The 27,762-nt window shown below is 34.7% G+C and overlaps 1 protein-coding gene across 5 annotated transcripts in view; it reads right to left on the bottom strand.

Moving 5' to 3' along the window:
* Positions 1 to 27,762, bottom strand: part of SENP6 (SUMO specific peptidase 6) — a 112,312-nt gene that overhangs the window by 42,306 nt on the left and 42,244 nt on the right. For 4 of the 5 annotated variants that reach the window (XM_029943733.1, XM_029943730.1, XM_029943731.1 and 1 more), the window contains 3 exons: positions 19,153 to 19,223; positions 10,913 to 11,058; positions 4,210 to 4,507 (listed from right to left, as the gene is read on the bottom strand). In XM_029943733.1, coding sequence (XP_029799593.1) covers positions 4,210 to 4,507; positions 10,913 to 11,058; positions 19,153 to 19,223 — 515 coding nt within the window. The remainder of the gene's footprint in view (positions 1 to 4,209; positions 4,508 to 10,912; positions 11,059 to 19,152; positions 19,224 to 27,762) is intronic. The other variant, XM_029943734.1, reaches the window with a different exon arrangement.

The following is a 27,762-nucleotide window of genomic DNA, read 5'->3' as shown; positions in this document are numbered from 1 at the left end:
ATTACATACCTCTCATTTTATTAACTTAAAATAAATGTGGATTGTGCTCAATGTCACCATAATTTGAAAGCAAATGGGAAGTGTGCAAACATACTATATACTTAAAAAGCTTGTTCTCATAGCTGTTTTCATTCTATATATAGAAGTAGTTCTATGTAATATAGAAGATTCTGCATCAGGGCCTATGATGGACTAAATTGTGTCCCCTCAAAATTCATATGTTAAAGCTCTAATCCTCACCATGACTATATTAGGAAATAGTGCTGATAAGAAGGTTAATAAAGATTAAATGAGTTCATAAAGGTGAGGCCTTAATCTAATAGACTGGTATCCTTATAAGAAAAAGAAATGCAGAGGTTTCTTTCTGTGTGCAAGCACAGAAGAAGGGCCACATAAAAACACAGTGAGGAGATGGCTGTCTACAAAGTGATGGCACCTTAATCTTGGACTTCAGCTTCCAGAGCTGTAAAAAATAAATTTCTGTTTTTTAAACTACTCGGTTTATGGTATTCTGTTATGACAACCCAAGCAGACTAATACAGGGTTTTTGTACTTACATTCCAATCTTGTTCCCACAGATATCAGCATGTCTTTCTCATTTCATTCTGGGCTCTGTTCAAAAGTTACTTTATCAAAGGTGCCCATTTTACCACCTATTTAAAATAAGCACCCTTCTTCATCCTGACATTTAACAGTTATCACTCTCTCTTCTCTGGACCTGCTTTACTTTTCTATACGGAATTTATCACCACTACTTGAAACACTGTACATTTTTATTATTTGACCACCCAAGACATAAGAGAAGTTTCACGAAAATAAACTATTTTATTAGGAATACAAATTTAAGAAATAACTATATAAGGAAAAAGGACTTTGGACCAGAAAAATCTGTTTTGTTTTTAATCTAAACTCCAACAGTCCTTATGTATATAATAATATTGAGAAGTTAATCTCCTTAACCATAGGTTGTCTCCCTTATATAATGGGATAGATTTGTACCTACCTCACATGATTGTAAAAACTAAACTTGGTTAGTGTATATACATTTATCACAAAGTAAGGCACATAAGCATTCAATAAGTGATACTTTTTATTACTAGAATTAAATGTCCTTTAAACATTTTTTTCCATGGACTTTAATGGGAAATACTTAGTCTTCAATTGTTTGTTTGTTCATTTTGTGAACAAGGGAAGGGAACAAATTTATGTCTTATGGTTTTAATTCAGAATTAATATGGTCCTAGGTTAAGTTCTGAATAGTAAACTACTTATGCCACTTCAAAACAACATGAATTTGTTCTTTTATTAACTTATCACCTCAGCCTCAATTTCCAGTTCCCTCATCCTAGAAACCTCATCAGGATGATAAGCTTCCTATATAGCATTTGACTCAGTAATAGTACCTAGTAACTTTTGTTTTAGTAACTAAAATTTACTAATAAGTAAAGTTTCTTCATATCTAACCATAAAAAATGTAAACCCTCACCATTAGGAAAGATTCAAATATTAACAATATTTAATACTGCACTAGTAAAACACTAAAATAACAAATATGGTTGTTGGTTGGACACTTATCACACAGTTATAACTTTTTTAATAGTTCTTTTTAGAAAATAAGCTAATGTGCTGTGATGAGCCAAGGTTTTTTTTTAAAGTTTATTTATTTAAGTAATTTCTGGACCCAATGTGGGGCTTGAACTCATGACCCCAATATCAAGAGTTGAACACTCTCTCAACTGAGCCAGGTAGGAGCCGCTGAGCTAAAGTTTTTCTACTGAATTGAATTAAATAAAACTTGACATATTTCTCAGACAGGTTAAAATTATTTTTTAATTTTAGGGGCACCTGGATGGCTAAGTCAATAAAGTGTCTGACTTTGGCCCAGGTAATGATCTCACAGTTTACGAATTTGAGCCTGAAGCCTGCTTCGGATTCTGTGTCTGCCTCTCTCTCTTCCCCAACTCACACTCCCGCTCTTTCTCTGTCTCAAAAATAAACAAACATTAAAAAAAAAATCTAAGAAAAAAATTTTTATTTTATCTCCTTTCATTTACCAGTCTTCAGAGTAATGATTTGGAGCCTAAGTAACCTCGAAAGGTAATCAATGAAGAGCTTTTCTTCTTTTGGGGGGATTAGAGGGTGTATATTATTACAAGCTAAAAATACTTTTAATATATTTGGCATATTTCAATTAATAGCAGTCATGAAACTTTTCGTGACTCATACAGTCCCATTACTGGTCACTAGGAGCCCTTTCGTTTTAGCCCCTTGTGTCCTTCTGACATATCCATAGTAGTTTTTGACTGCTTCCATGCTTCCTGATATGAGTAGATGTTCTAGATTTATCTCATACACTCCTGCTCTGGACCTGGAGCCAGCCATTTCTCTTAGGAGTCCTACTTATTTTTAGTGAGAAGTAGTATTCAAAAACACAAATATGGGAATTAGGATTGTTCATTTCTATTTAAGAGAATATATATAATAATTTCATGCTATTCTCTCCAATTGAAGTTTAAAATGATGACATTGTTATTTGATTTTACTTTAATTCCTTTACACTAACACTGAAAATTGTGGTTTCTGGAGATAATAAAATTGCTTATTTGCTTTATCAATATATGTGTTTAAAAATAACAGTACAAAAAAATAGCAATACCAATATTACTAGCAATATTATTAAAGGCACTTAGGACTTCTTTGCAATTGTTTGACCTTAAAATATATATATTAGGAATGCATAGTCACAGTATTATTTTAATTTAAATTCATTTGAAATAATTCTGTGTGTTCAAGCCACCAACTAGATATATAATTAGGCTCATTAGTTTCATGTTGGCTTTTTAATTTCCTATTTAATTTTGTTTTATAATTATGTAAAACATTTACATGGTTCTCGAGTCAAATCTACAGATAAAGTTATGTTTGGAGATACCTGGCATCTATCCCCAATTCCTACACTGTTTCCTTCTTTCTAATCAACTATTTTTAAAATTAGTTTTTACTGTATCTTTCCATAAAAAAAAAAAAATCCCAGGGGCACCTGGGTGGCTCAGTCAGTTAAGCATCCGACTTTGGCTCAGGTCATGATCTCATGGTTCATGCGTTTGAGCCCCGCATCAGGCTCTGTGCTGACAGCTAGCTCAGAGCCTAGAGCCTGTCTTCGGATTCTGTGTCTCCCTCTCTCTCTGACCCTCCCCTGTTCATGCTGTTTCTCTTTCTAAAATAAATAAAACCAGTAAAAAAGATAAATAAATAAAATAAAATTTTTAAGTCCCTATATTCATTCTCCCACCCTTCACACATAAACGGCAGCACATCATCTACTGTGAGCTGTACCTTGCCTTATTCACATTATTGAAAATTTTTAAAAATCACTCTACAGAATATTAAATGAGATCTTCCTTTCTTCTTACAGCTATGTGCACTACAGTTTATTCAACTACTCCCTGATTGTTTCAAATCTTCGGCTATTTATTATAAACAGTATTGCATTTCATATATACACATATATGCACATATAAGAAAAAGATTTAGGGGAAGATGGAGCGCCTAGGTGGTTCAGTTAGTTGAGCGTCTGACTCTTGGTTTCAATTCAGGTCATGATCTCACACATCATGCGTTCAAGCCCCATGTCAGGCTCCATGCTGAAAGCATGGGGCCTCCTTGGGATTCTCCCTCTATGACCCTACTCTGCACATTCTCTCTCTCCCTCTCTCTCAAAATAACTAAATAAGCTTAAAAAAAGATTTAAGGGAAGAGTAAACGTGGTAAGAGAATTAATTTTCACTAGTTCTTTCTACATGTCAAATACTTTATTTACTGGGCCATGCTAGGCACTTGATATATTATTTCATTACTTCCTCAAAAACACTATCAAGCAGAAAATAATCCATTTACAAATGAGAGAAATTAAATGAAATGGGCCAAAGTTAGAAAGTTGGGCATAACTGGCACTTAACCTAAGATTTGGGCCTGTGCTTTTTTCCCCCCCCCTCACTATTTAAGATGGGTGGGGTGAAAACAAAGTCAGTTATTATTTTCCAACTACATGGACAGTTTTAATCATCTACCCAAAAAACATGTTACATAACTGACACAGGAAACACCTATTAAAACTATACTTCTCAAATATGCTCATGCTCACATTAAAAACATATGCAAAAAAAATTGGATTGATATAAGTAATACTAAAGGGAGTAAAATACTTACTTGGATCATTTAGGTCTGACAGGCTTGTTTTCCTTTCTTTCAGGTTTGTGAGTTTGGCTACTTTTGCCCTAGGTAAAATGACTTTCCCATTAGTCTGCAAATAATTCTGTCTACTATCATCACAATTCACAATAATATCAACTGGAATCTTTCCCAGACTGTTGCCATAAAACTTCTTGGATGATAATGTTGTGTTTTGTGACTTCTGTCCTCCAGAATTCTGATGAATTGATGTTCTTAATAATGGTCCAGTAGATTCACTCAAAGTTATAGCTTGTCTGCAATTTCTTTGCACATCCTTAGGAAAAAGAATACCACAACTTTGGCATTTGGTCTGATTTTCCTTTTCTTTTTCACATTTTGGATAATACCCACACTGTTTCGAAACTTTAAGTTCCAAAAGAATAAAAAATAAAAATACTTTGGCATTTTATTTCAACATCATTGAATAAAAAATTAGATTCCAAAAATTAAGTCTCTCACTCCGTACCATCATCACCATGGCTACTACAAAATGCTGAATACATCATGCTACTTGGTGAGCATCACGATGCTGGAAGGAATTTTCGAGACCATCTAATCCAGCAGTCTTTACACTGGACCATGTATACTACTTAAGGGCTATATAAGGATTTTCTATGGCATACAGAGCATAAATAATCTTAAGGGAATCAATATCTAAATAATCAATTTCCACATATCATTCCAAAACTTGACTGATTATGCCTCTGATGTCAAGCTAGCTCCTGCCAGAATTGTTCCCCTACTTAAAAAAAAAACAAAAAAACAACCTTCCATTTGAAATATTACAATAGTGCATTGCCCTGGAGTATAAAAACCACCAAACCAAAGAACTATTTTATTTTATTTTAATTTTTTAAATGTTTTTTATTTATTTTTGAGAGACAGAGAGAGACAGCGCGAGCAGGAGATGGTCAGAGAGAGAGGAAGACACAGAATCTGAACCAGGCTCCAGGCTCTGAGCTAGCTGTCAGCACAGAGCCTGATGCGGGGCTTGAACCTACGAACTGTGACATCATATCCTGAGCTGCAGTCGGACGCTTAACCAACTGAGCCACCCAGGTGCCCCCAAAGAACAATTTTAAATGTTGGAAAAAAAGAATCAATTTTAAATACTGGTTAACAAAATCTTTTACAAGGCAACTGACTTTTAAGACGGTGTTTCAAAAATATATTAAGGAAGGCCTAGTGTAGGTTACAATAATGAGATTATTAAAAATGTTTCTTGATGGTAGAGCTTTCTATGATTTCAGGCATATAATTTAGAAGAAGTTTAAGGATTCTTTTTATACTGATGTACTTATTTATGTGAAAAAAGTTCTTTAGCACTTAGATCTAAAAGAAGGAAAAATATGGATAGATGTTGAATCCTCAGTGTGCAACAGAATATTTAATCATAGACACAGGAATTAATTGAAGGAAACAATCAATGTCTCTAAAACATGCATTTCTAGTAATTTTACTTTTTATGTAAAATAAATTATCAAACTTTATAACAGTTTTAATCAATAGTGTGCTATTAATAACAGAAATAACTCAATCAAAAACAAATTTAACACTTTGAGTTTTATATCATAGGAAATAAGTAGACAAATACTTCTGACAGTGAAATAATAGAAATAGTGATTATGAAGTGCTATATAATATTTGGATCCTACCAGGTCCATGTATGAGGAGAGTGACTAAATCACTCTCTATTTTAAAATGTTACTCTTTTGGGGTGCCAACTGGCTCAGTCAATTTGGCATCCCACTCTTGGTTTTGGTTCAGGTCATAATCTCATAGTTCATAGGTTTGAGGCCCTGTCAGGCTCTGTGCTGGCAGGATACAGCCTGCTTGGGATCCTCTTTCTCCCTCTCTTTTGGCCCCTTCCCTGCACGTATTCTCTAACTCTCAAAATGAATAAACCCTAAAAAAATAATAAAACGTTACTCTCTTCACTGTCAACTATTATATCCTATGTAACCATTTAATCTCAAAACAAAAAATGTTCAATGTCAACTTAAAAATACATAAAAGAATATATAGTTGTTTAAAATATTTTAAGTTTTTAAGGTGACAGGAGTCATCAAGTAGTTAGTTGCAGGAGGAATGGCTGGTAAATGGTAGTTGCATAGGATTACTTGTATAAAAATAATTTTCAAAATTCATGGAACTAAAAGCTTAAGTTCTACACATTTTATTCTGTGTAAATTTATAACTTAAATATACATAGGAAATATCTAAAGACCACTGTTCTAGTCTTAACTCCTTGTTTTAAAGATGACAAAACTGACAAAAACTGTTTACCTTGGCTTACATGAATCACAACATTCTATTAAACCATGTCATCTATTCAAGGATCTACCAGATAACAACAAAGAATGAAACCAAGCTTCAACCAAGGCAAAGCTGAACTTAGTAGAACCTCAGTTCACTATCACAGCGTATGTAGATTATTAAAAAAAACAAAAAAAGAACATGTATCTTTCTCTGCCAATACATAGCACAATTCTGTTATACTATTTTGGAATCTAGGTACAAGGAGTTTATTTTTCTCATAGCACTTTTGATAATGCCCTGTGTGTTTGGGACACACAGTTAACAGGTGAACTATGCAAACAACTGGTTAGACACAAACATGAGACAGATTATCTACTTCTCGAATTTCAGCTTTTGTCAATAACGGAAAGAATAGTACAGTTAACTCCTGACCAACACAGGTTTGAACAGCATAGGTCTGTAAATTATCTTCCTTACAATTTTCTTAAGTTTTTTTCTTATGTACTTTTCTTTAGCTTACCTCAGAGTAAGAATTCAGTATTTAGAAACATTTGGATGGTTCAGTTGGTAAAAAGCATCTGACCTCGGTTCAGGTCATGATCTCACAGTTTGTGGGTTCAAGCCTGCGTAAGGCTCTGTGCTGACAGCTCAGAGCCTGGAGCCTGCTTCAGATTCTGTTTCCCTCTCTCTCTCTGCCCTTACTCCACCGAGCTCTCTTGCTCTCTCTCAAAAATAAGTATTTTAAAAATTAAAAAAAAATACAGTATATAATACATAAATACGCAAAGTATGTGATAATCAACTGTGTTGTTGGTAAGGCTTCTATTCAACAGTAAGTTAAAGAAAGTAAATGAATAAAGTTCTGAGGGAGTTGAAAGTTATGTGCAGACTTTCAACTGTGTAAGGATCAGCACTTCTAACTCCTGTGTTCTTCAAGGGTCAACTATATATTTAAATGGAATAATGCAATTATTCCTAATGAACTTCAAATGGTTGGCCAAGTCATAATGCACCTAAAAGGGAACCTCATAAATTAAACAGTAGTGCCCATCTATTCACACCACACTGGGATAAAATACCTAATCATCTAAGAAAAATCTAAACCTCACTATTTTCATTATGAGCAAAGATATATTTCCATCTCTACATAGGTTTACAAAATATCATGGTGAATCCAAAAAAAGTTTAAAGACATGAATTTATGTGAAAAATAGAACCCCATCTGTCACAGTGGGAATCAACTACATATAAGCTACCCCTGTCTTTTAAGAATTTCATGCTAGAGGTACCTGGGTAGTTCAGTCAAGTGTCTGACTTTTGATTGCAGCTCAAGTCATGATCTCATGGTTTGTGAGTTTGAACCCTGCATCAGGCTCCATGCTGATAGTGCAGACCCTACTTGGGATTCTTTTTCTCTCCTTTTCTCTCTGCCCCCTACCTGTGTGTACACTTGCTCTCTCTCTCTCTCAAAATAAATAAATAAACCTAAAAAAATTCTGACTAATTTTTTATTGCCTATAATAAAGATAAGTAGGACATATTTCAATGGAAAGAACCTCATGAGAAGTTGATACTTCCACAAATTTCCTTTTATAGAATTGATATTAAACAGAGAAAAAACACACTATTAAAATGTAGAAATGAACTATATTGTGAGCTATTATCATATGCCTTCCATCAGCTAAAAAACACATACCTTGGTACTATTTGTAACAATTAAAATAAAATGCAGGTTAGCTAAATCAAATATTAAATTTTCCATGATAAAAACTAGAGATTCAAAATTGTATCAACCTAGCAATCAAAAAACTAGAATCTCAACACTAAGTGTGTATGAAGTTATACATTACCATAATAATTTCATATTGGATAAAATTTCTTTTGGAAAACAAAGACTAATTAAAGTCTCATTTTCCCCCTTTTGGTAGGTAGACTATTACAAAATAAAATAAATCCTAATCACTAATATATACTGTCTGCCAGATTCTATAGATAAATAATAAATAACCAAGCAAGTTTAATAAGAATGAACCTGTTTCTGATGAGATACCAATAAGATGTCATTTTTAGTAAATATCCTGAAGATGTATAATCTCATTAAATATCAAAGACCGTGCTTCCTTGTAAATAGTACATAGTGTAGTATTTCACAAACCACACGTGGGAAAAAATCCCACTAATCTTGTTTAAGAATTAAAAATTACATAGAGGATGGCTAGATCTATTCTTTATATTCACTAAGAACAGAATAAGAACAACTAGTATGAAGTAGAGTAAAAGAAAGATTTATTGTACACGTTAAAAAGTTCTGAGGTTTTCAGCTGGTATACCTAGGGGAGAGAAGGATGGTGTGTCCTTTCTCATTCAAGCAGTGGGCCAGCCCAGTGAAGAAATGCCGGTAGGGGCTAGGCAAAGCTTAGACTGGCATGCCAGAAGAAAGATCATGTAAAAAGCAACTGAACCAATAAGTAAATGATAAGAGACAGGTCTGTCAGTCAGAGAAGGAAGTTATAAATATGCAAAGTGGGAAAGGCTAAGTAAGATAAACACTGCGGTATTAAACTAGAATTGGAACTGTCAGTGTGAATTCATGGATATTAACATGTACTAAGTATTAACACATAGACACACTTATATTTACTGGTTTTGTCCATTTAAAGGGCCTATAAACATGATTTCAATTAGCAATGAGCATAACTAATGCCCAAATATAGTCCCTCCACTTATTAATGGCGCCTTGGAGAAATACAGGACTCTAAAACTGAGACAGAGAAGATACAAAGAAGTCTAGACCATTTGGTTACACCAAAAATTAAGGAATTATTCAAAGAAGAATGTAGTTATGTCAAAAAGACAGAGGAGCCAGCTTAAAGAACTTGCCAGGGGCCAAAACTGAGACAATTTGAGCATCACAATAATGACAGTGACAGAGTATAATGTTTTTGAGTAAGAATCCATGTTGTGTCTACTATACTTCAATTTTTTAAAAATCTATGTATTGAGCTGATATAAAGGAATACTTAAGTATATACAAGGAAAGTTTCTACCTTAGAGTAGTACATCCTTCTATTATACTTTATATACACTCTACCTCACAGCAGCTCATCTTTTTAATAAATAAGAAATAGTAAATAACTTTATAGTGGACAATTCTAGAAAAGTACACCTTAAGATAAAAGTTATAATGTGAAAACTGTATGCATTCTGATATGACGCAATGATAAGATTATACAATCACTTGAGAGAATTCTTGAAAAATGCATAAATCATAAAGAAACATCATACTCTTCACAAATCTCAAGTTAATGAAAGATAAGGAAGGTCTAAAGAATTATTCCAGATTAAGGAAGACTAAAGATCACAACAATGAAATATAACACAATCCTGAATTCAATCTCGTTCCAATGAAGGACACTGATTAGGAGAAATTTTAATGGAGTTTGTGGATTAGACAGTAATTTTGGATCCATGTTAATTTTTAAATTTTGACAACACCATTCTCTGCCCTTCCCCTGACTTTTCCAAGGAAATGTGCACTAAAATATTAAGTGATAAATGGGTATCATATGTTACTTATACTCAAATGGTGCAACAGCACAAACATATAGAGAGGGAGAGTGGAAGAAAGGCAGAGGGAAGAATATATCATATGGGGAGAACAGGAATCTAACAGGAGGTATATGTAAGCTTTTTTATTATTTCTTCAACTTTTTTGTAAATTTAAAATAATTTCAAAATATTTCTGGCTGAGAGTTATTATTTACAGTATGTTGCAGGAAAGCACTGATAAATTCTTTTCAGAAATACGTGTTCCACATTTTGGATGATGAAGACAATGACGTAATAAAGGCAGAAAAGTCTGCTTAAAAAACTTCTAGTGGAGGCTCCCGAGTGGCTCAGTTAAGCATCTGACTTCAGATCAGGTCATGAGCTCATGGTTTGTGAGGTCAAGCCCCGTGTCTGGCTCTGTTCTGTCAACAAAGAGCCTGATTCAAATGCTCTGTTCCCCTTTCTCTCTGTCCCTCCCCTGCCTGTACTCCTTCTCTCTCAAAAATAAATACAAATTAGAAAAAAAAAAAAAAACACTTTTCTAGGGGCTCTTGGGTGGCTCAGTAGTTTAAGTGTTCAACTGACCGTTTCTTCTCAGGTTGGTCATGATCTCATGGTTCATGGGATTGAGCCCCACATTAGGCTCCATGCGGACAGTATAGAGCCTGCTTGGGATTCTCTCTCTCCCTCTGTTTCTCTGCCCCTCCTCCACTCACACTCGCTCTCTCTCAAAATAAATAAACATTAAAAAAACTTTTCTATGTCTTTTCTAGTGCTATAAGAAAAGATCACCTAGAATTTAACAAGTTCTAAATGTAATATTGATCAAAATACCAACTGATAAGCAACAAAGAATAATTTCTCTACAAACCTCTAAATCAGTTAAACATTTTTTTGAAGCAGGAGACAGAGGAGATGGAGACTGGTATGCGCTACTATGACGTTTCTGTGGTACTTTCCTTTTAATTTCAGACTCCAGGTGTGATTCTGACTCTTCATTTTTCTTTGTTACACGATCTAAAGGAAGGAGAAAAAATACAGAAGTACTGAAATTAAATTTTATAAATTCCTCATGACCTTTGCTATAAGTGATACTAATTTATATCAACTTATTATGGTTTGATTAAAATAAATTAATGTTTCAAAATGTACAAAAAGAGTAACCAAAACTTGGGAGAAGGGGAAGATGCCTAAGAGGAAGAAGCAGCAACTGTATATAATGCAACTCACTCTGAAAATTATCTGAAGATTACCAGAACAAATCTTTTTAAAAATATAAAAGAAAAGGAACATTGAGAGGGTATGATGGGCAGAGATACAGTCAGGAACCAAAGCCCCGGCAGGCAATCTTAAAGTGAAAAGAATATTACAGGCATGGAGGCCTTTCCCGAGGAGTAAGAGGATCAAGTTAGAAACCATGGCTCTGGGAATCCACACCAAGAAGACAAGCTACCGTAACACCTGACTTTAAAAATTAGCAGTGATTAACTCCAAGAGCTTTGAAAATCAATAGGCCTTAACTCTGGGAAAGCTGGATGCTATAAGGACAAAAAAAAAAAAAAAGACTCTGCTTTTAAAGGATCAGTGCATCTTATCACTTAGTCCAAGACCCAGTATCGAAATAGCACCTTGTAAAGCAACTGGGTTATATATGAAGGAGATTCACTAAGTTCAGGGCATGTGTGAAAGGGCCAGGGATATATAAGAATAGAAATACTGGAAAGCACCATTTTGTTTGCTCTTCTTCAGCCTAGCTGACTGGACACTTGCAGGTGCCAGTTTTGACATTATCTATCTACCTTACTAGCAGTGCTCATGCTACCCTGGCATTCTCCTGCGGAAGCGGCCAAACCCCATGTTTGCCGCCAAAGCAACTCCCACAATGCCACACCCACTAAGCGATCTTACAGGGACAGCACTCAGCCCACAAGCACATTCACAGCAGTTGTAGCTGGACCTCTCAGCGTACTGTGCTAAGAGTTAACCTCACCCATCAGCAAGCCTGCAATAGCTAAAGCCAGGCCTCTCAGCCAGCCCTGCTCATCAGTGCCCCCAAAAAAGTCATGGCTTAGTCACAACAGGAGGGTGCACATACAACCTACACAAGAGATACCCTTAGAGCACCTAGTTCTAGTGACTAGAGGTAAGTGTTCTATTGGGCTTCATAGGATGCCTTCTATATAAGGCTACTTATTTTCAAGGTCCAGGGAAGGAGGTGACCTACCCAATACTTAGAAATAGCAAGACCCAGAAAAAGGAGGGCACAGTGAGATATGTTCCAAACAATGGAAGAAGACAAAACCTCAGATAAAGAACTAAATTAAATGGAGATAAACAATTTACTCAATGAATAGTTCAAAGTAATGGTCATAAAGAGGCTCACCAGAAACGAACAAAGAATAGATGTACAAAGTAACAACTTCAATATAGAGATAAAAAATTTAAAAAGAACCAATCAGAGCTGCTACAAGCTCCAAGCTGTCAGCACAAAGTCTGATGCAGGGCTCGAACCCACAAACTGTGAGATCATGATCTGAGCCAAAGATGAATGCTTAACCAGCTGAGCCACCCACATGCCCCTAAAGACAAATCCCTTTTAATTTCACTTATGTGTGTAATCTAACAAATCAAACTAACAAAAATCATAAAGTCCCATAAATACAGGAAACAAATTGATCGTTGCCAAGAGTGAGGAGTGGGTGGGCAAAATGAGTAAAGAGGAGTAGGAGATACAGGCTTCCATTTATGGAATCAGTAAGTCACAGGGATAAAAGGCACACATAGGGAATACAGCCAATAGTATTGTAATTGTGTTGTATACACATAATCACGTGACAGATGGTAGCTCCATTTGTGATGAGCATAGCATAATTTATAGTCGTTGAATCACTGTTGTACACTTGATACTAATGCATTATTTCATGTCAACTAAAACATCAATAAAAAGTAATATTAATAGGGGCGCCTGGGTGGCTCAGTCGGTTAAGTGTCTGGCTTCAGCTCAGGTCATGTTCTCACGGTTTGTGGGTTCGAGCCCCGCAACCGGCTCTGTGCTGACAGCTAGCTCAGAGCCAGGAGACTGCTTCAAATTCTGTATCTCCCTCTCTCTCTGACCCTCCCCTGCTCACGCTGTCTCTCTCTGTCTCTCAAAAATAAATAAAAAACATAAAAACAATTTTTAAAAAAGTTATATTAATAAAAGAAAAGAACTTTAAGTTGTAGCCTATAGTCATGTCCTGGTAGCTTTAGTTTACTTTTCATTCCTCACCAGGATCTGCACACTCTGTAGACACCTTTATCAAGTATACCAGTATTCTCTTCAGCTTATTCTGTGTTTGAAGACAGCAGAGGGACTTCCCACAATGAACCAATCAAGAAATCAAGCAATCTCTCTCACACACACACACTTGTTTTTAAGTTAGTGACTCTTCTTAGATTAGTAATAGAAAAATTCAATTCAAACATTGGGTACAACTGTTTAGATAAAGGAAACTAAACTAATATTTAGCCTAATGGTTTGTTATTTAAGACATACAACAATAAACTATAAAAGAAAAAAAAGAAATACAAAAGGATTTTCCTCACTATTTTCCAATGTAAATTTAATACTTTTAACTAAGGATATAATTAGAATTTTTAAGTAACTGAATAAACACCCAAAATAATAATGTAAAATCTATTACAGTCTGACTTTATCAGCAAAGATTGAAGTATGCAAGAAAACAAAAAGGTTTCTAAAACACAAATTAATCTACAAACCAAAATGTCTACTCACATAATCCCAAATTTGTTAAATACGTCCATATTCCTATCTTCAATATCCTTTTTAAAATTTTTTTAAAAGTTTATTTATCTATTTTGAGAGAGAGAGAGAGCAAGCAGGGAAGGGGCAGAGGGAGAAGGAGAGACAGAATCTCAAGCAGGCTCTGGTCTGAAAGGGGCTTGAACTCACAAACCATGAGATCATGACCTGAGCTGGAGTCAAGAGTCTGACACTTAAGCAACTAAGCCACCCAGACACCCCCAATAGCCTCTTTTTTTTTTTAAGTGTATTTATTTTTAGAGAAAGAGAGAGCATCTGTGCATATGCATGCACACAAGTCAGGTGGGGCAGAGAGGGAGAGAAGGAATCCCAAGCAGGCTCCCCACTTCCAGCATAGAGCCTAACATGGGTCTTGAACTCACAAACAATGAGGTCACAACCTGAGCTGAAATCCAGTCAGGTGTCTCCAATATCCTCTTTGAATTTTATTTTTATTTTTTTAAATTTTTTAATGTTATTGTTTATTATTGAGACAGAGAGAAACAGAGCATGAGTGGGGGAGGGGCAGAGAGAGAGAGGGAGACACAGAATCTGAAGCAGGCTCCAGGCTCTGAGCTGACAGCAGAGCCTGATGCAGGGTTCGAACCCACGAACCGTGAGAACATAACCTGAGCCTAAGCAGGCTGGTTAGCCAACTGAACCACCCAGGTGCCCTTCTTTGAATTTTTTAAAATAAGATGATCTACATATAGAAATCAATATTATATAGTATTTCTGAGTCTGAAATACAATATTGTCTTAAGAAGCTGATAACAATTATTCTTGTACTGTGATGACAGAGTTGCACTAAGTGAACTCTAACCTTCTCAGCATTTATACAGTTCAAACACCTTTACTTTCCTTGACATGATGAAAGCTAGAAATCTAAATACTAGCTGACTTCTTGTGCCTCCTTCCTCACATTCAACAGAATTCTACTAACAGCTCTTAAATTGAATGCTTCCTCTCCAACACCACTGCCACTACATTTCAGATGCTTAACTCTTGGCCTAAATTGATTTCCCTCACTCCAAATGAACTTGTTTTAAATCCTTCCTCACTACTGCCAAAGTGATCTAACAAAAAATGTAACTACATTTGAATAGTTAATATCGTTCAATGATTCTAGTAGCTAAGGAAAAAAATCCAGAGCCCTCTCTCTTTGCAAGCAAAGTTTGTGTTGATGTTTCAGTCTTCCAAAAAAACTGCATCTCAAAGATGTTCTTTTCTTCAGGATGTATTTCCTTTCATGCTCTACATGTTACTGTTCTCTTCACAGTAAAGCCCTCCTCATTTATCCAAGCAAATTCAAACCATTCTTTGCTAAGCAGCTGCCTCTAACCCACACTAAGCATAAATAAGCAATCCTTGGAGCTTCCACAGCATTTTATTTGTACTTCTATTAGCACCTAAATGTATTTTACTGTTATTATTTGTAGGGATCTGTTTCTTCCCACTATATTGTCAGCTTTGAAAGAGCAGAAAATAATGTTTTGGCCACATGTTTTCTTGGCGTCTAAAAACTGCTTAAGCTAAGGGCTCAAAAGATGTTTAATGGATTAATAAAAATCACATGATAGAAGATAAAACATGACATACTTTAAAAAGATAAAATTACATGAGTGAAAGGAAGAAATGCTGGTAGTACATCATCTTTGAAAATGTCTTAACTTTGTCATACAGAGATGCTCATTCATTGGCACATCTAGAAACATAAAGACTTAGCCTCTGAACAAAGAGAGGAACTGGAAAATGCTCCTAAAAACTAACACAGGAGGTTACAGAGAAGCTACTCCAGTCCAGAACGTCCGAGTTTTAGTTAGTATTCCTATTAGGATTAAACTACTTTGTTAGACTCATTGGATATAAAAGCAGTTTCTATACAAGTGAGTATTAAAGGATGAAAAGAAAAAAACAATGCTCACCCAAGACCAAGTAGTAGAACATCAAGATTAGGATTATTTCTTGTTGGATTTTCTAGCTCAACATCTTTTTCATATACCACACTATTTCTAGCTAAGTAGAAAGGTCAGAATATAGAGGCTATTACAAGTAAAAGTGACTAGCAGGTTGAACATAGAGAATAAATTTTTGATCTAATCAAAAAACCAAGGTCCTCCATTAAAAAAAAGTGTTCATGGTAGCTTTATTCATAATATCAAAAAGTAGAAACCACCCATGTATCTACCATCAGAAGAATGTATAAAAAAATTGGTACAACCATACAATGGAATACTAAAAAGGAAAAAGTACTAATGCATGCAATAACATGGATCACTCTCAAAAAAAATTATCTTGAATGAAAAAAGTCTTACATAAGAGTACATAATGTATTATTCCACTAATATCAAGTCCTAGAAAAGCCAAAAATTAATCTATGCTGGGAATAATAAGAACAATGGTTACTTTTGAGGGGGCAGGAATGAGGACTGAGGGGAAAAAAACATGAAATTTTGATGATATTATTTGTGCTATGTCTTCCCAGGGATTTGGGTTGGTAAAGTTTGTGCACTTGTTAAAATTTATTCAATTGTAGACTTAAGATCTGTGCATTTCAACATATGTAAATTTTTTTAAAAAAAGAGAACGATGAACAAATACTGAACTCTAACTGTTAAAGTGTTTAGGAAGGATTAAAGTGTGCTGGTGTCTACAATTTACTCCAACATACATAAAAAATTAATTTGTGTACAAATGCAACCATAGAAAAGTGTTAATTGTATAATCTATGTAGTAGAAATAGGTGTATTCACCATAAAAGTCAACTTTCCTGTATGTTTGCAAATTTTCATAAAACAAGCAGATATATATCCCAAAAAGAGGAATAGAACACAATCAACTAACACTACTCTGGTTATGTATTGGCTTTCAAATTATTTTTACAGTTGTTCAAACTAGAAAAACAGGTGGTCTTCTCTATCTTGTAGCTGCCACCATGACTGACTTTCAATATAAAATAAAATCAAGATTTATATGTATTTTTAAAGTTTATTTTGAGAGAGAGAAAAAGTGACCAGGAGAAGGGGGGGGGATCCTAAGCAGGGACTCGACATGGGCCTCGAACCCACAAACGATGAGATCCTGATCTGAGCCAAAATTAAGTGTTAGATGCTCAATTGAGCCATACAGGCACCCCAATGCCAATTTCATAGTTTTGATAAATATTATTATTGTGACTGTAAGATGTTAACATTAGGGGAAACTGAGTAAAGGGTAAATGAGTACTATGTACTATTTTTATAATTTTTTCTAAATCTAAAATGATTTCAAAATAATTTTTTAAAGACTATTCTTATCCACATAATAAATGCTATCAAACTCTAAAAATTATTTGCAACAAACCTGGAGCTGATTGGTATCTAAAACCATACAAATAGGCCAAATCACTTAACTTGCAAAAATGAATTTGTACAATGGGAATGATAACACCTACTGTGCAGTTCTTCTCTGAGGATTAGAAATAACTTACTCTCTGATCCAGCAAGAAAACAGTAAAGCACAATAGTTTCAAGTATGAGCGCTGGCATCATCTAGGCCTAGAATGCAATACCAGCTCTGTGTCCATGAGTAAGTTATTTAATCCATCTGTGCTTCGGTTTCCTCTGTATCCAATGTAGGTAAAGTTAAATTTAGCTTAAAGGATCTTGGAGGAGCTAGGATAAAAGTAAATAATGAATACAAAGCATTTAACACAGCATTCAGTAAGAGCTCAATAAAGACTTAAGATATTACAGAATGTGAGGCGCCTGGGTGGCTATCGGTTGAGTGACCGACTTCAGTTTAGACCATGATCTTGCGGTGTGCAGGTTCCGCCCCTGCATCGGCTCTGTGCTGATAGTTTGCTCAGAGCCTGGAGCTTGCTTCGGATTCTGTGTCTCCTTCTCTCTTTGCCCCTACCCCATTTGTGCTCTGTCTCTGTCTCTCAATAACAAATAAATGTAAAAAAAAAAAAAAAATTTTTTTAAAGATAGAATGAATGTTGAAAAGGGTAGTCAATTATTACTACACTTACTGAGCATAACCAGGTGGTGCCAGGTACAATAATACACATTTATAATAACTACAAGTTATTAAGAAAGGGGGAAGAAGGGTGCCTGGGTGGCTCAGTCAGTTGAGGGTCCAACTCCTGATTTCAGCTCAGACCATGATCTCATAGTTAATGGGCTTGAGCCCCACGTTAGGTCTGCGCTAACTGCGTGGAGACTTCTTAGCATTCTCACAACCACTCCCCCACCCCTCCTCTGCTTGCATTCACACACATGCTCATTCTCTCTCTCTCTTAAATAAAGTAAAAAAGGGGGGGAGGGGATGAAGAGGAGTTTGGAATATCCCCTTTATAAAATGAGCCATGTCCAATATGCAAATACAAGATTCCACTCAAGACTAGAAAAGAATATAGATGCTTTAAAAAACAAACTCTTAGCTATAGAAAAGCCCAACTGTTTAAATTAATTAGATTTTGGATAAGAACCAGTAGTGCTACGGTTTAAGCAAGTAAAGGCCTGGGACAAACAAGACACACACAGATTAAGAATCATTATTCTAGAAGCATCTGAGTGGCTAAGCTGGTGAAGAGTCTGACTTTGGCTCCAGTCATGATCTCACTATTCATGAGTTAAAACCCTGCATCAGCATCTCTGCTGTCAGCAACAAGACTGCGGATCCTCTGTACACCCCACCCCGTTCTCTCTCTCAAAAACAAACATTAAAAAAAATAATTTAAAAAAAATCATTATTTTAGGTAACAAAAATCAATTTGATGGTGAAACATTTTCTGTAAATGTTATTTGCCTTTATTTCTGCAGTACTGTAATATTAGTATATTAAATGATTGTTTCAATGAAAAGAAAAATTTCTACCCACAACTTTTTTTCTACATCTATTATTAACACAATTGTATCAGGTGTGGTCTCTTTTAAAGTCCGTGGTTGCCTAATATATTCTAAATTTTAAAACCATAACTACAATAACTTAAAGCAAAAAACACTATTATTCAGGATCATAATATAGTTCAACCAAACACAATTTTGAAACTATATCTATAGTTAATATGTGGATCCTGAATTAGTGGAAATGCTAATAAAAAAAAGAGTTCAAATTATAATCTCCTTAGTGTGCATCTGCTCCCTGAAAATGTTAAAGATCATAGTTAAGTAAAAATTCATATCAGTTATAAAAAATGCTTTTCTATATATTTGTATTATACTTCAGAATATTCTAAAACCAGTGTTATATCTCTATTTCTACCTTTTTTCATATAACTATTCAAAACCCTTCACAGGTGTTAATAAATAAAACTGTACACTTACCAACACCTTGAGGCCGACTCAACCTTACAGAATTATTCTCAAATTTTGGGACATGAGGTGGATATTCTTTCCTAAAAGAGTAAATTTATATAGATTTATTCTAACAGAAAACTATATTTTCAAGAGAAAAAGGTTGAGAAATTACAATATGTTCATTAAAAGTAAACAAAAAAAAGGCAAACCATAGCTTCCTTGTCATATAAAAAGTGATACTATAAAATAATAAAATTGTATTATACAAATACTAGAGCTTACTACATTTAAGATTCCTAAGAACAAAGACTACATTTTAGACTTAATGTATCAGAGCCCATAGCAAGCAGACTTTCATATATTTAATAAATGAATCTAAATTATTGTCCTTCCAAAGTAGTCACCAAAATTATATATTCATTCCTCCATTGCACAAAACTTTAGTTTTCTTTTGGAACTGACATCATAGTCAATTTGTAAAAAACATTAAAAACATGAACATATAATATTTCATTGTCACACATTTTTTGAATTAAAAAAATCAAGCTTAATAATATCCAATTTGCTCAATTTTGCTGTAAATGTTTTTAAGTATTTAAAAACAAATCAACAACTAGAGGAATAAATGGTGATTAGAATATAGACTTTGAGGACAATTTGAAAAACAGAACAAAAAATGTTACGTACAAAGCCAGCAATTATGAAACAAGTATTTTATTCTTGTACTATATTATTGAGATATTATACTTTAATAATTATTAAATTACACTGTCAGACTTTATATACAATTAATTTTCAGGTTTCTGAACATAATCCTCAGTAAATAAGGATTCTAAAATACCACCTTAATCCAAATACACACTAATTTGGGGGTAAAGCCAAAAACTTATAGCTAGTTGTGGGACAAAAGCATTAAAGATTTATGAAAAGTGTGATAAACCTGGAAGCTACAATATCTACTTTCCCACCCTAAATAAAAACTTCTAAACATATTCCCATTTTACTTAATCAGGAAACTAAAAATAAAAGAGGCTATTCTATTATTTTTAAATTAATTCACACTAGAGATCAATACCTATCAGAGTAATATAATTAAATTAAAATCCTAAAGAAATCTTTCTAGGGGCGCCTGAGTGGCTTAGTCGGTTAAGCCTCCGGCTTCGGCTCAGGTCAGATCTCACGTTCGTGGGTTCGAGCCCCGCATCAGGCTCTGTGCTGACAGCTAGCTCGGAGCCTGGAGCCTGCTTCAGATTCTGTGTCTCCTTCTCTCTCTGCCCCTCCCCCTCTCATGCTCTGTCTCTCTCTGTATCAAAAATAAATAAAACATTAAAAAAAAAACTTTCTAAAAGAATTTTATATTCTTGTTATATAAGTCAAAAAACCTAAATTAAAAATGAGATAAGAAAATGACACAAGAAGTAAACAGTAAAGAGTAATGATAATCGTGTATTTGTATTATCAGTTAGCATATAGTGAGCATCATGTGCCAGGTACTGTTCTAAGTGCGTCATATCTATTAAGTACTTGAATCATCACAATTATCTTATGACATATATACTATTATTAGTACTTTATAGAGGAGATGGAGTCACAATAAAGTTAACTAACTTGCCTAAACTCACACAATGATTAAATAACAATGCCAGAACCTGAAATCTGGCAAATTGCACCAATACTTGTAAGTAATAGAATTTTCATTATTGAGCAGCATTTTTGTACAACTGGGCAATGTCTACCCTGACAAAATTTTAAGATTCATGAGGATATAAGTTGTGAAGATGAGAATTTGCCTTAGAGATAGTAATAGTACTAATTCTATGAAGAAGATAGGTTTTCAGCTAATTTTACTGAACTTAAAACTCATGGTTTTATACCTGATACACTGTCACACTAAAAGGAATATAATATAGTCTTAACTTTAAATCAGATAATTCATTCTTTTAATCTCTAACTTTTATAATTCTTTGCTTTGGAAAAATAAAGGTATCAAATTTAAAATGCAACAGAGGCAATGAATCTGAAGCAAAATACAATGAAACTATTATGATAAAATAGTGAATAAAACAAATAGTATACATTCTTAAATACTAAAGATCATCAATACAGAAAATAATTATTTGACAGAATGGGCACAAAATCTGAAAATAGCTCCTTTAGATTTTGTTACTTTGAACCTGTTTGATGATTTATTCCAGGGTATGCTATAAATACAGGCTTATTCAGTAATAACTGACATAAATTATCTGAGATAACCAATCATGCATGTGCAGGGGTTGGTGAAAATGCTGCACTGAACACACCAGGTATTTTGCGATCTGACACAGTACACTGATCTATGCCTTGCTAATGAGGGACAAACACCACACAGAATACATCATATAACATCCTTGACTTATTCATGTATTATGTTAATTAACTATTCTGTGTATTCACCAAAATTCCCAGACCTTAACAGTAATAATATATTGAGTATTTGCTACATGTTTCCCTATATAAACAGAGAAAACTAATTTATCTTTCAAAAAATGTATTGTGTGAATAAATTACAGAAATAAAGGCATACCTGAAAGTTTAATAGAATACAAGAATCTGAGGATAAAAGTAGTAGCATTACTTTGATTAGAAAATTTTTAAAGACTTTCTAGTCATAAACTATCTTGTGCTCCTTAAAATTCAGTTTTTTAGGGGCAAGTGGATGGCTCAAGGCTGTTGAGCATCCCACTTTGGCTCAGGTCATGATCTCACAGTTTGCAGGTTCGAGCCCCACGTTGTGCTCTGTGCTTATAGTTAGCTCAGAAACTGCAGCCTGTCTTCAGATTCCATCTCTCCCTCTCTCTCTGTCCCTCCCCTGCTCTGCCTCTCTCTCCTCTAAAATATAAATTAAAAATAAATTTAAAAAAATAAATAAAATTCAGTTTTTAAAAAAAGTGTTAGGTGATCAAAACCCAAATTTTATATTAATTTCTTGGTTTGAGGATGCTATCATTCTACAGATACTAACATTTCAAACTCCAAGCCAGTATGAAGCTCAAGTCTAGGATTCAATTTATCAATGGATACTTCTTTCCCTCAAACCAAGCAGAAGCATAGAAGCTTCTGTCATCTGTCATCTACAAGGTGGGAGGATGTTTTTGCTTGGGAGGGTTTCTGTTTGTATAGTTTAAAAAAAAAAACCTCTCCTCATGGACCCAACATTTTACAATCTGCATTAAACAACTGGAAAGCTTTTTTTTTTCTTCTGTGCAGAATTACTGAAATAACATCTCTGCTTTATTAAAGGTTAGATAGGCCTCAGCCCTAAAAAGCTTTTAAAATAAATTTTATTTTGGAATAATTTTAGATTTACAGAAGAGTTGAAGACAATTCAGAATATATTCCTCACCCAGCTTCTCCTAAGGTTAACACCTTCATCATCACCATCATCATCATACATATGTCAAAAAACAAACACTGGTACACGTTAACTAAACGACAAACTTTACTCAAATTTCACCAGCTATTCCACCAGTATCTTTTTGTTCCAGAATCCAATCCAGGATTCACTGCATTTAGTTGTCATGTCTCTTTAGGCTCCTCTGTTTCCCAGTCTTACATGATCTTTCATGACCTTGGCACTTTAGAAGAGAACCATCAATTATTTTGTAGAAGGTCCCTCAACCTTGGTCACTGATGTCTTTCTCATGATTAAACCAAGGTTATGAATTTGGGGTAAGAATACTGCAGAGCTGAAGTGCTCCTCTCATCACATCGTATCAGGAGGTACATAATATCAATATGATTTATCCCTGGTGATGTTAAACTTGATAGTTTGGCTAAGGTAGCAGTTGTCAAATTTCTCCATTCTACAGTTACTACTTTTCCTTTTCAACAGTATGTTTGGAAATAAAGCAGTCAGTCAGTCCAGCCCATAAAAGGGATGAGGATAGTTAAACCTCACTTCCTGAAGAGTGGAGCATCTACACAAATTATTTGGAATTCTATAATAAACAACTGTCCATTTCCTTTAATTCATTTTATATAGCTTGTAAAACCCAAGAATAATTGAGTAAATATAGGATTCATTTATTCAATCATTTTTATCAATATGATATGTGAGTATTTATTTTACACTCCAGGTTATAATCCAATTGTTTTAGTTTTGGTCTTTGGGAGTGCTTTCAGTTGGCTCCTCTGTCCACTAGATATGATGTCAGGTTTTTTTTTTTTATTCTGGTAAAATACATATAATGTAAAATTTACAGAAATAGAGAATGCTCCATAGTCCACAGATCATCCTTTTACAAAGTGCCTTGAAAATCTTCTCTTTAATGTTATAATTTTAACATTAATTAACAAATAACAATTAACATTTAATTTTAATGTGCTGTTGAAACAAATAAATACTTTTGTTTTTTGAGTACTTGCTTGGTTTCTAACAATACAGGACACTCCAGGCTCATTTTGTGTTTTCCCTAACCCATCCCTAAAATCAGCCATTTCTCTATGTTTCTTTTCTTACAGAGTGGTATTAGAAACAAGGATCTAGATGCTGAGTTTTTGTCTTGGTTTTTGGTTGGCTTTAATGATAGCTCATTTTATTAATTTTCCCATTGCTCTAACTGACCTGAAAGATATAGATATCTATAAAATCAATGTATTCATATTCAAATGTTAAAATTCATTATTCCAAATTCATATTAAACTTAAAACTGGTGTAATTCTCTGAGATAAAAGTAAAAATCTCCCATGGCTATACTTTAAGAACTTCTTGTATTTTCAATATTTAGGGACATTTTATACATTAAGTTGTTATACTTTTATATGCCCATTACAAAACATGCTTTTTCCTATTTAGTTCTTCTAAAATAAAATTCTTATTTTATTTTGAGAGAGAGAGAGAGAGATCAAGTTGGGGGGGGGGGGGTGAAGAAAGAGAGAGAATCCCAAGCAGGATCTGCACTATCAGTGTGGAGCCTGACATGGGGCTTGAACTCACAAACTGTGAGATCATGACCTGAGCCAAGATCAAGAGTTGGACATTTAACTGACTGAGCCACGCAGGTGCTCTATTTAGTACTTGTAATCCCTAACTCTATCTTGTTATTAAAATCATACTCATGCTTTGTTTTCATCTTTTGTGATTCTTTACCTTATAGACTGTTACTGTATGACTCTTAGAAACAGCATGGTATAAGTGGGTTTAATTAATCCAACCAATTTGTCTTTTATTAAATATATTCATCCTGATCACAATTACTGTAACCACGGACAGATTTCATGTTTTCCTTTCATCTTTATTAGCTGTCTTTTTTAAATATTTGCATTTATTATTTTAGTTTCCTCTTTTCCCCTATCTTTACTGTCTGCACAATTACTATTCATGTTTCCCTCTCTAATTAATTTAACAAATAGTTACCTTTCCTCTCTCAACCTGTATTCAAATTACATATTTCTGTTAACGCATTATCAAGATTCAGAACATTTATTTAAGTAAGATGTTCTATTGCATCCCTAACGCGATGAGGTCTTTAAAAGCCTATTGCTACTACCCCTCCCAATTTTCCTCCCGGAAAAAGGCCTTAAGATTCCTTTTATTTCTACCTTTCTACCTCCTCGAGTCCCACATTTTGCTGAGACAGGTTTGAATATGTAGTCACAGACGACACTGATTTTCCTCTACAACACACTGATATTTTGGAAAGTGGAACATGCTTAGCCTTAATTGAATGCCACTGACTTAAGTTTTTATTATACCAAATTACAAACCATATACAAAAGATCATTTTTTTAAAACTCTCATGGGGCGCCTGGATGGCTCAGTTGGTTCAGCAACCAGCTTCGGCTCAGGTCATGATCTCACTGTTCATGGGTTTGAGCCCCAAGTCAGGCTCTGTGCTGATAGCTCAGAGCCTGGAGTCTGCTTCAGATTCTGTGTCTCCCTCTCTCTCTGACCTTCCCCTGCTCGCACTGTCTCTGTCTCTCAAAAATAAATAAAAACCATAAAAAAAATTAAAAAATTAAAAAACTCTCAAAGGTTTGGGGCACCTGTGTGGCTCAGTCAGTTAAGCATCCAACTCTTCTTTTGGCTCAGGTTATGATCTCACGCAGATCGTGAAGCTGCACCCTAAATTGGGTTTGCACTTAACAGCACAGGAGTCTCCTTGGGATCCTCTCTCCCTGTCTCTCTGCCCCTCTGGTGCACGTTCATACACATACTCACTCTAAAAGTAAATAAACCTTTTTTTTTTTTAAATCTCTCAAAGGGGCACATGGGTGGCTCAGTCTGTTAAGCATCTAACTCAATTTTGGCTCAGGCCACATGATCTCATGTAAGAGAGGTTAAGCCCTGCATCAGGCTCCATGCTGACAGTGTGGAGCCTGCTTGGGATTCTCTGTTTCTAAGTAAATAAATAAATAAACTAAAAAAAAAAAAAAAAAAGCTTTTCAGATCACCTTTTATAAAACCTTTTAGGGCCTAGGTCCTAGCTGCCATTGCCAAACCCACATTTTATAACATGTTCTCCTTTGCTCCCCAAACTCTGGCCATAGTGGTCATTATTTCTATTCCTTGAACACACTAAACTCATTCTTATATTATTATCTTAGTACCTTTCCTTCCCTATTTGTTTTGTTTTTTTTTTTAATTTTTTTATGTTCTTTATTTATTTTTGAGACAGAGAGAGACAGTGGGAATAGGGGAGGGTCAGAGAGAGAGGGAGACACAGAATCCGAAGCAGGCTCCAGGCTCTGAGCTGGCTGTCAGCACAGAACGCGACACGGGGCTCGAACTCACAAACCAGGGCTCGAACCCACAAACCGTGAGATCATGACCTGAGCTGAAGCCGGATGCTTAACCGACTGAGCCACCCAGGCGCCCCCTTTCCATCCCTATTTGTAAAAGCTATCTCTGTGATCATGGCATGCTGACTCTTCATTTAGTTCTTGCTTAAAATGCTAGCTTCCTACTAAAAAGTTTCTCTAAACATGCAATCTAAAGAAACCATACTGTCACTCTCTATAATATCACTCATTAAATTATACTCTTTTCACAGAACTTATTTCGTGTTCACTTGTTCATTATTAGTCTTTGCCCATAAAAATGTAAACCACAGGAATGCAGGGATCTTGTCTGTTTTGCTCATTACTATATTCTTATGCCTAGAACATAGCAAGCACTTGATAAATACTTGAAATGAATAAACATGTATATCTAAAAGGCAGTATGCAGTCAGAAGTCCATTAATCAGGTCAAACAACTATATAAACATTGCTGTACAAGAATGGTACTGTTGGTAAAAATTGAGGCACTACTGGCCACCATGCAAAAATTCAAAATACTAATTTTTCATCCAAGATACAAATACCATAATTCAGGCATTTAAAGACACTTGCAGGGGCGCCTGGGTTACTCAGTCAGTTAAATATCCAACTCATAATTGCTGCTCGGGTCATGATCTCAAGGTTGTGGGATTAAGCCCCGCATCCTGCTCTGTGCTGAGCGTGAAGCCTGTTTGGGATTCTCTCTCCCCCTCCCTCTGGGATAGCCTGGGATTGACTGGACATCCTGGTTGGAAATTGAATACACCCAAACTCCAGTCTGTTTACTCTCTTTCTTCCTAATATTCTAAGGTTTCCAAATTCAATCACTCTTTTCTTTACAATATGTTTTATGTGGCAAGACAAGTCATTCTTTTCTTCATTTACTCTTCTTTAAAAACAAAAAGTCTACTGCTGTTATCAAATATTTACTCTCCTAAATGAACTTTAGCATTAATTGGTCAAATTTCTTAAAATGACTACAAAGTCACTGAGATTTTGTCTAAAATTGCATTTAACTTACTTTAAGGAGTAAACCAATCAGGAATATAATAATATAGGCCTGAGAGAAAGTCTTTAGATATACTTATAAAGATTTTATAACTATTAACTTTATTAATGGATATTTAATTTTAATTGTTGCTGTGAATAAAATTTTGGTCTCTCCAATATATACTCCAATTGATCAGAGGTGAATGAAGGAAACTATTAATACTGTTAGTCTTGCAGCCTATCATCTTGCTCAACTTTATTATTTCCAAGGTTTCAAATGACTTTTAAAATTATAAGATAGTTATGATCTGAATATAATTTTATTTTCAGATACCTTCAGACAGCAAATTATAATACTATCATAAATTGGTACCACCTCTATGAACAATTTAGTAGCACTTATCAAGAGTATTGAAAACCTTTGTAACCTAGTCCAAAGAATCCTTTCACAGAGATTTATCTAAGAGATTCACTTAGAAATTTATACACAAGTTTGTTCCTGAATGTGTCATATATAACAGTGATGAAGTAATGAGTAAAAAATTTCAAATACCAGAAGGATAACCTATTATGCATTCATTAAAAAGCATTTTTAAAAGTCAACTTAGGACGCCTGGGTGGCTCAGTTAGTTAAGGGTCTTAGCTCAGGTCATGATCTCACACTTTTTGAGTTTGAGCCTTTCATCGTGCCCTGTGCTGACAACTCAGAGCCTGGAGCCTGCCACAGATTCTGTGTCTCCCTCTCTCTCTGCCCCCCATTTGTGCTGTCTCTCAAAAAATGAATAAATGTTAAATAAATAAATAAGCAAAAGCCAACTTAGTGACAGTGAAAAATGTTATGATACAATA

The sequence above is a fragment of the Suricata suricatta genome, chromosome 7, assembly GCF_006229205.1.
Source record: "Suricata suricatta isolate VVHF042 chromosome 7, meerkat_22Aug2017_6uvM2_HiC, whole genome shotgun sequence".
NCBI classification, from domain to species: domain Eukaryota; kingdom Metazoa; phylum Chordata; class Mammalia; order Carnivora; family Herpestidae; genus Suricata; species Suricata suricatta.
The sequence above is the reverse complement of the archived record's forward strand: the minus strand, read 5'-3'. Positions and strand labels throughout refer to the sequence as shown.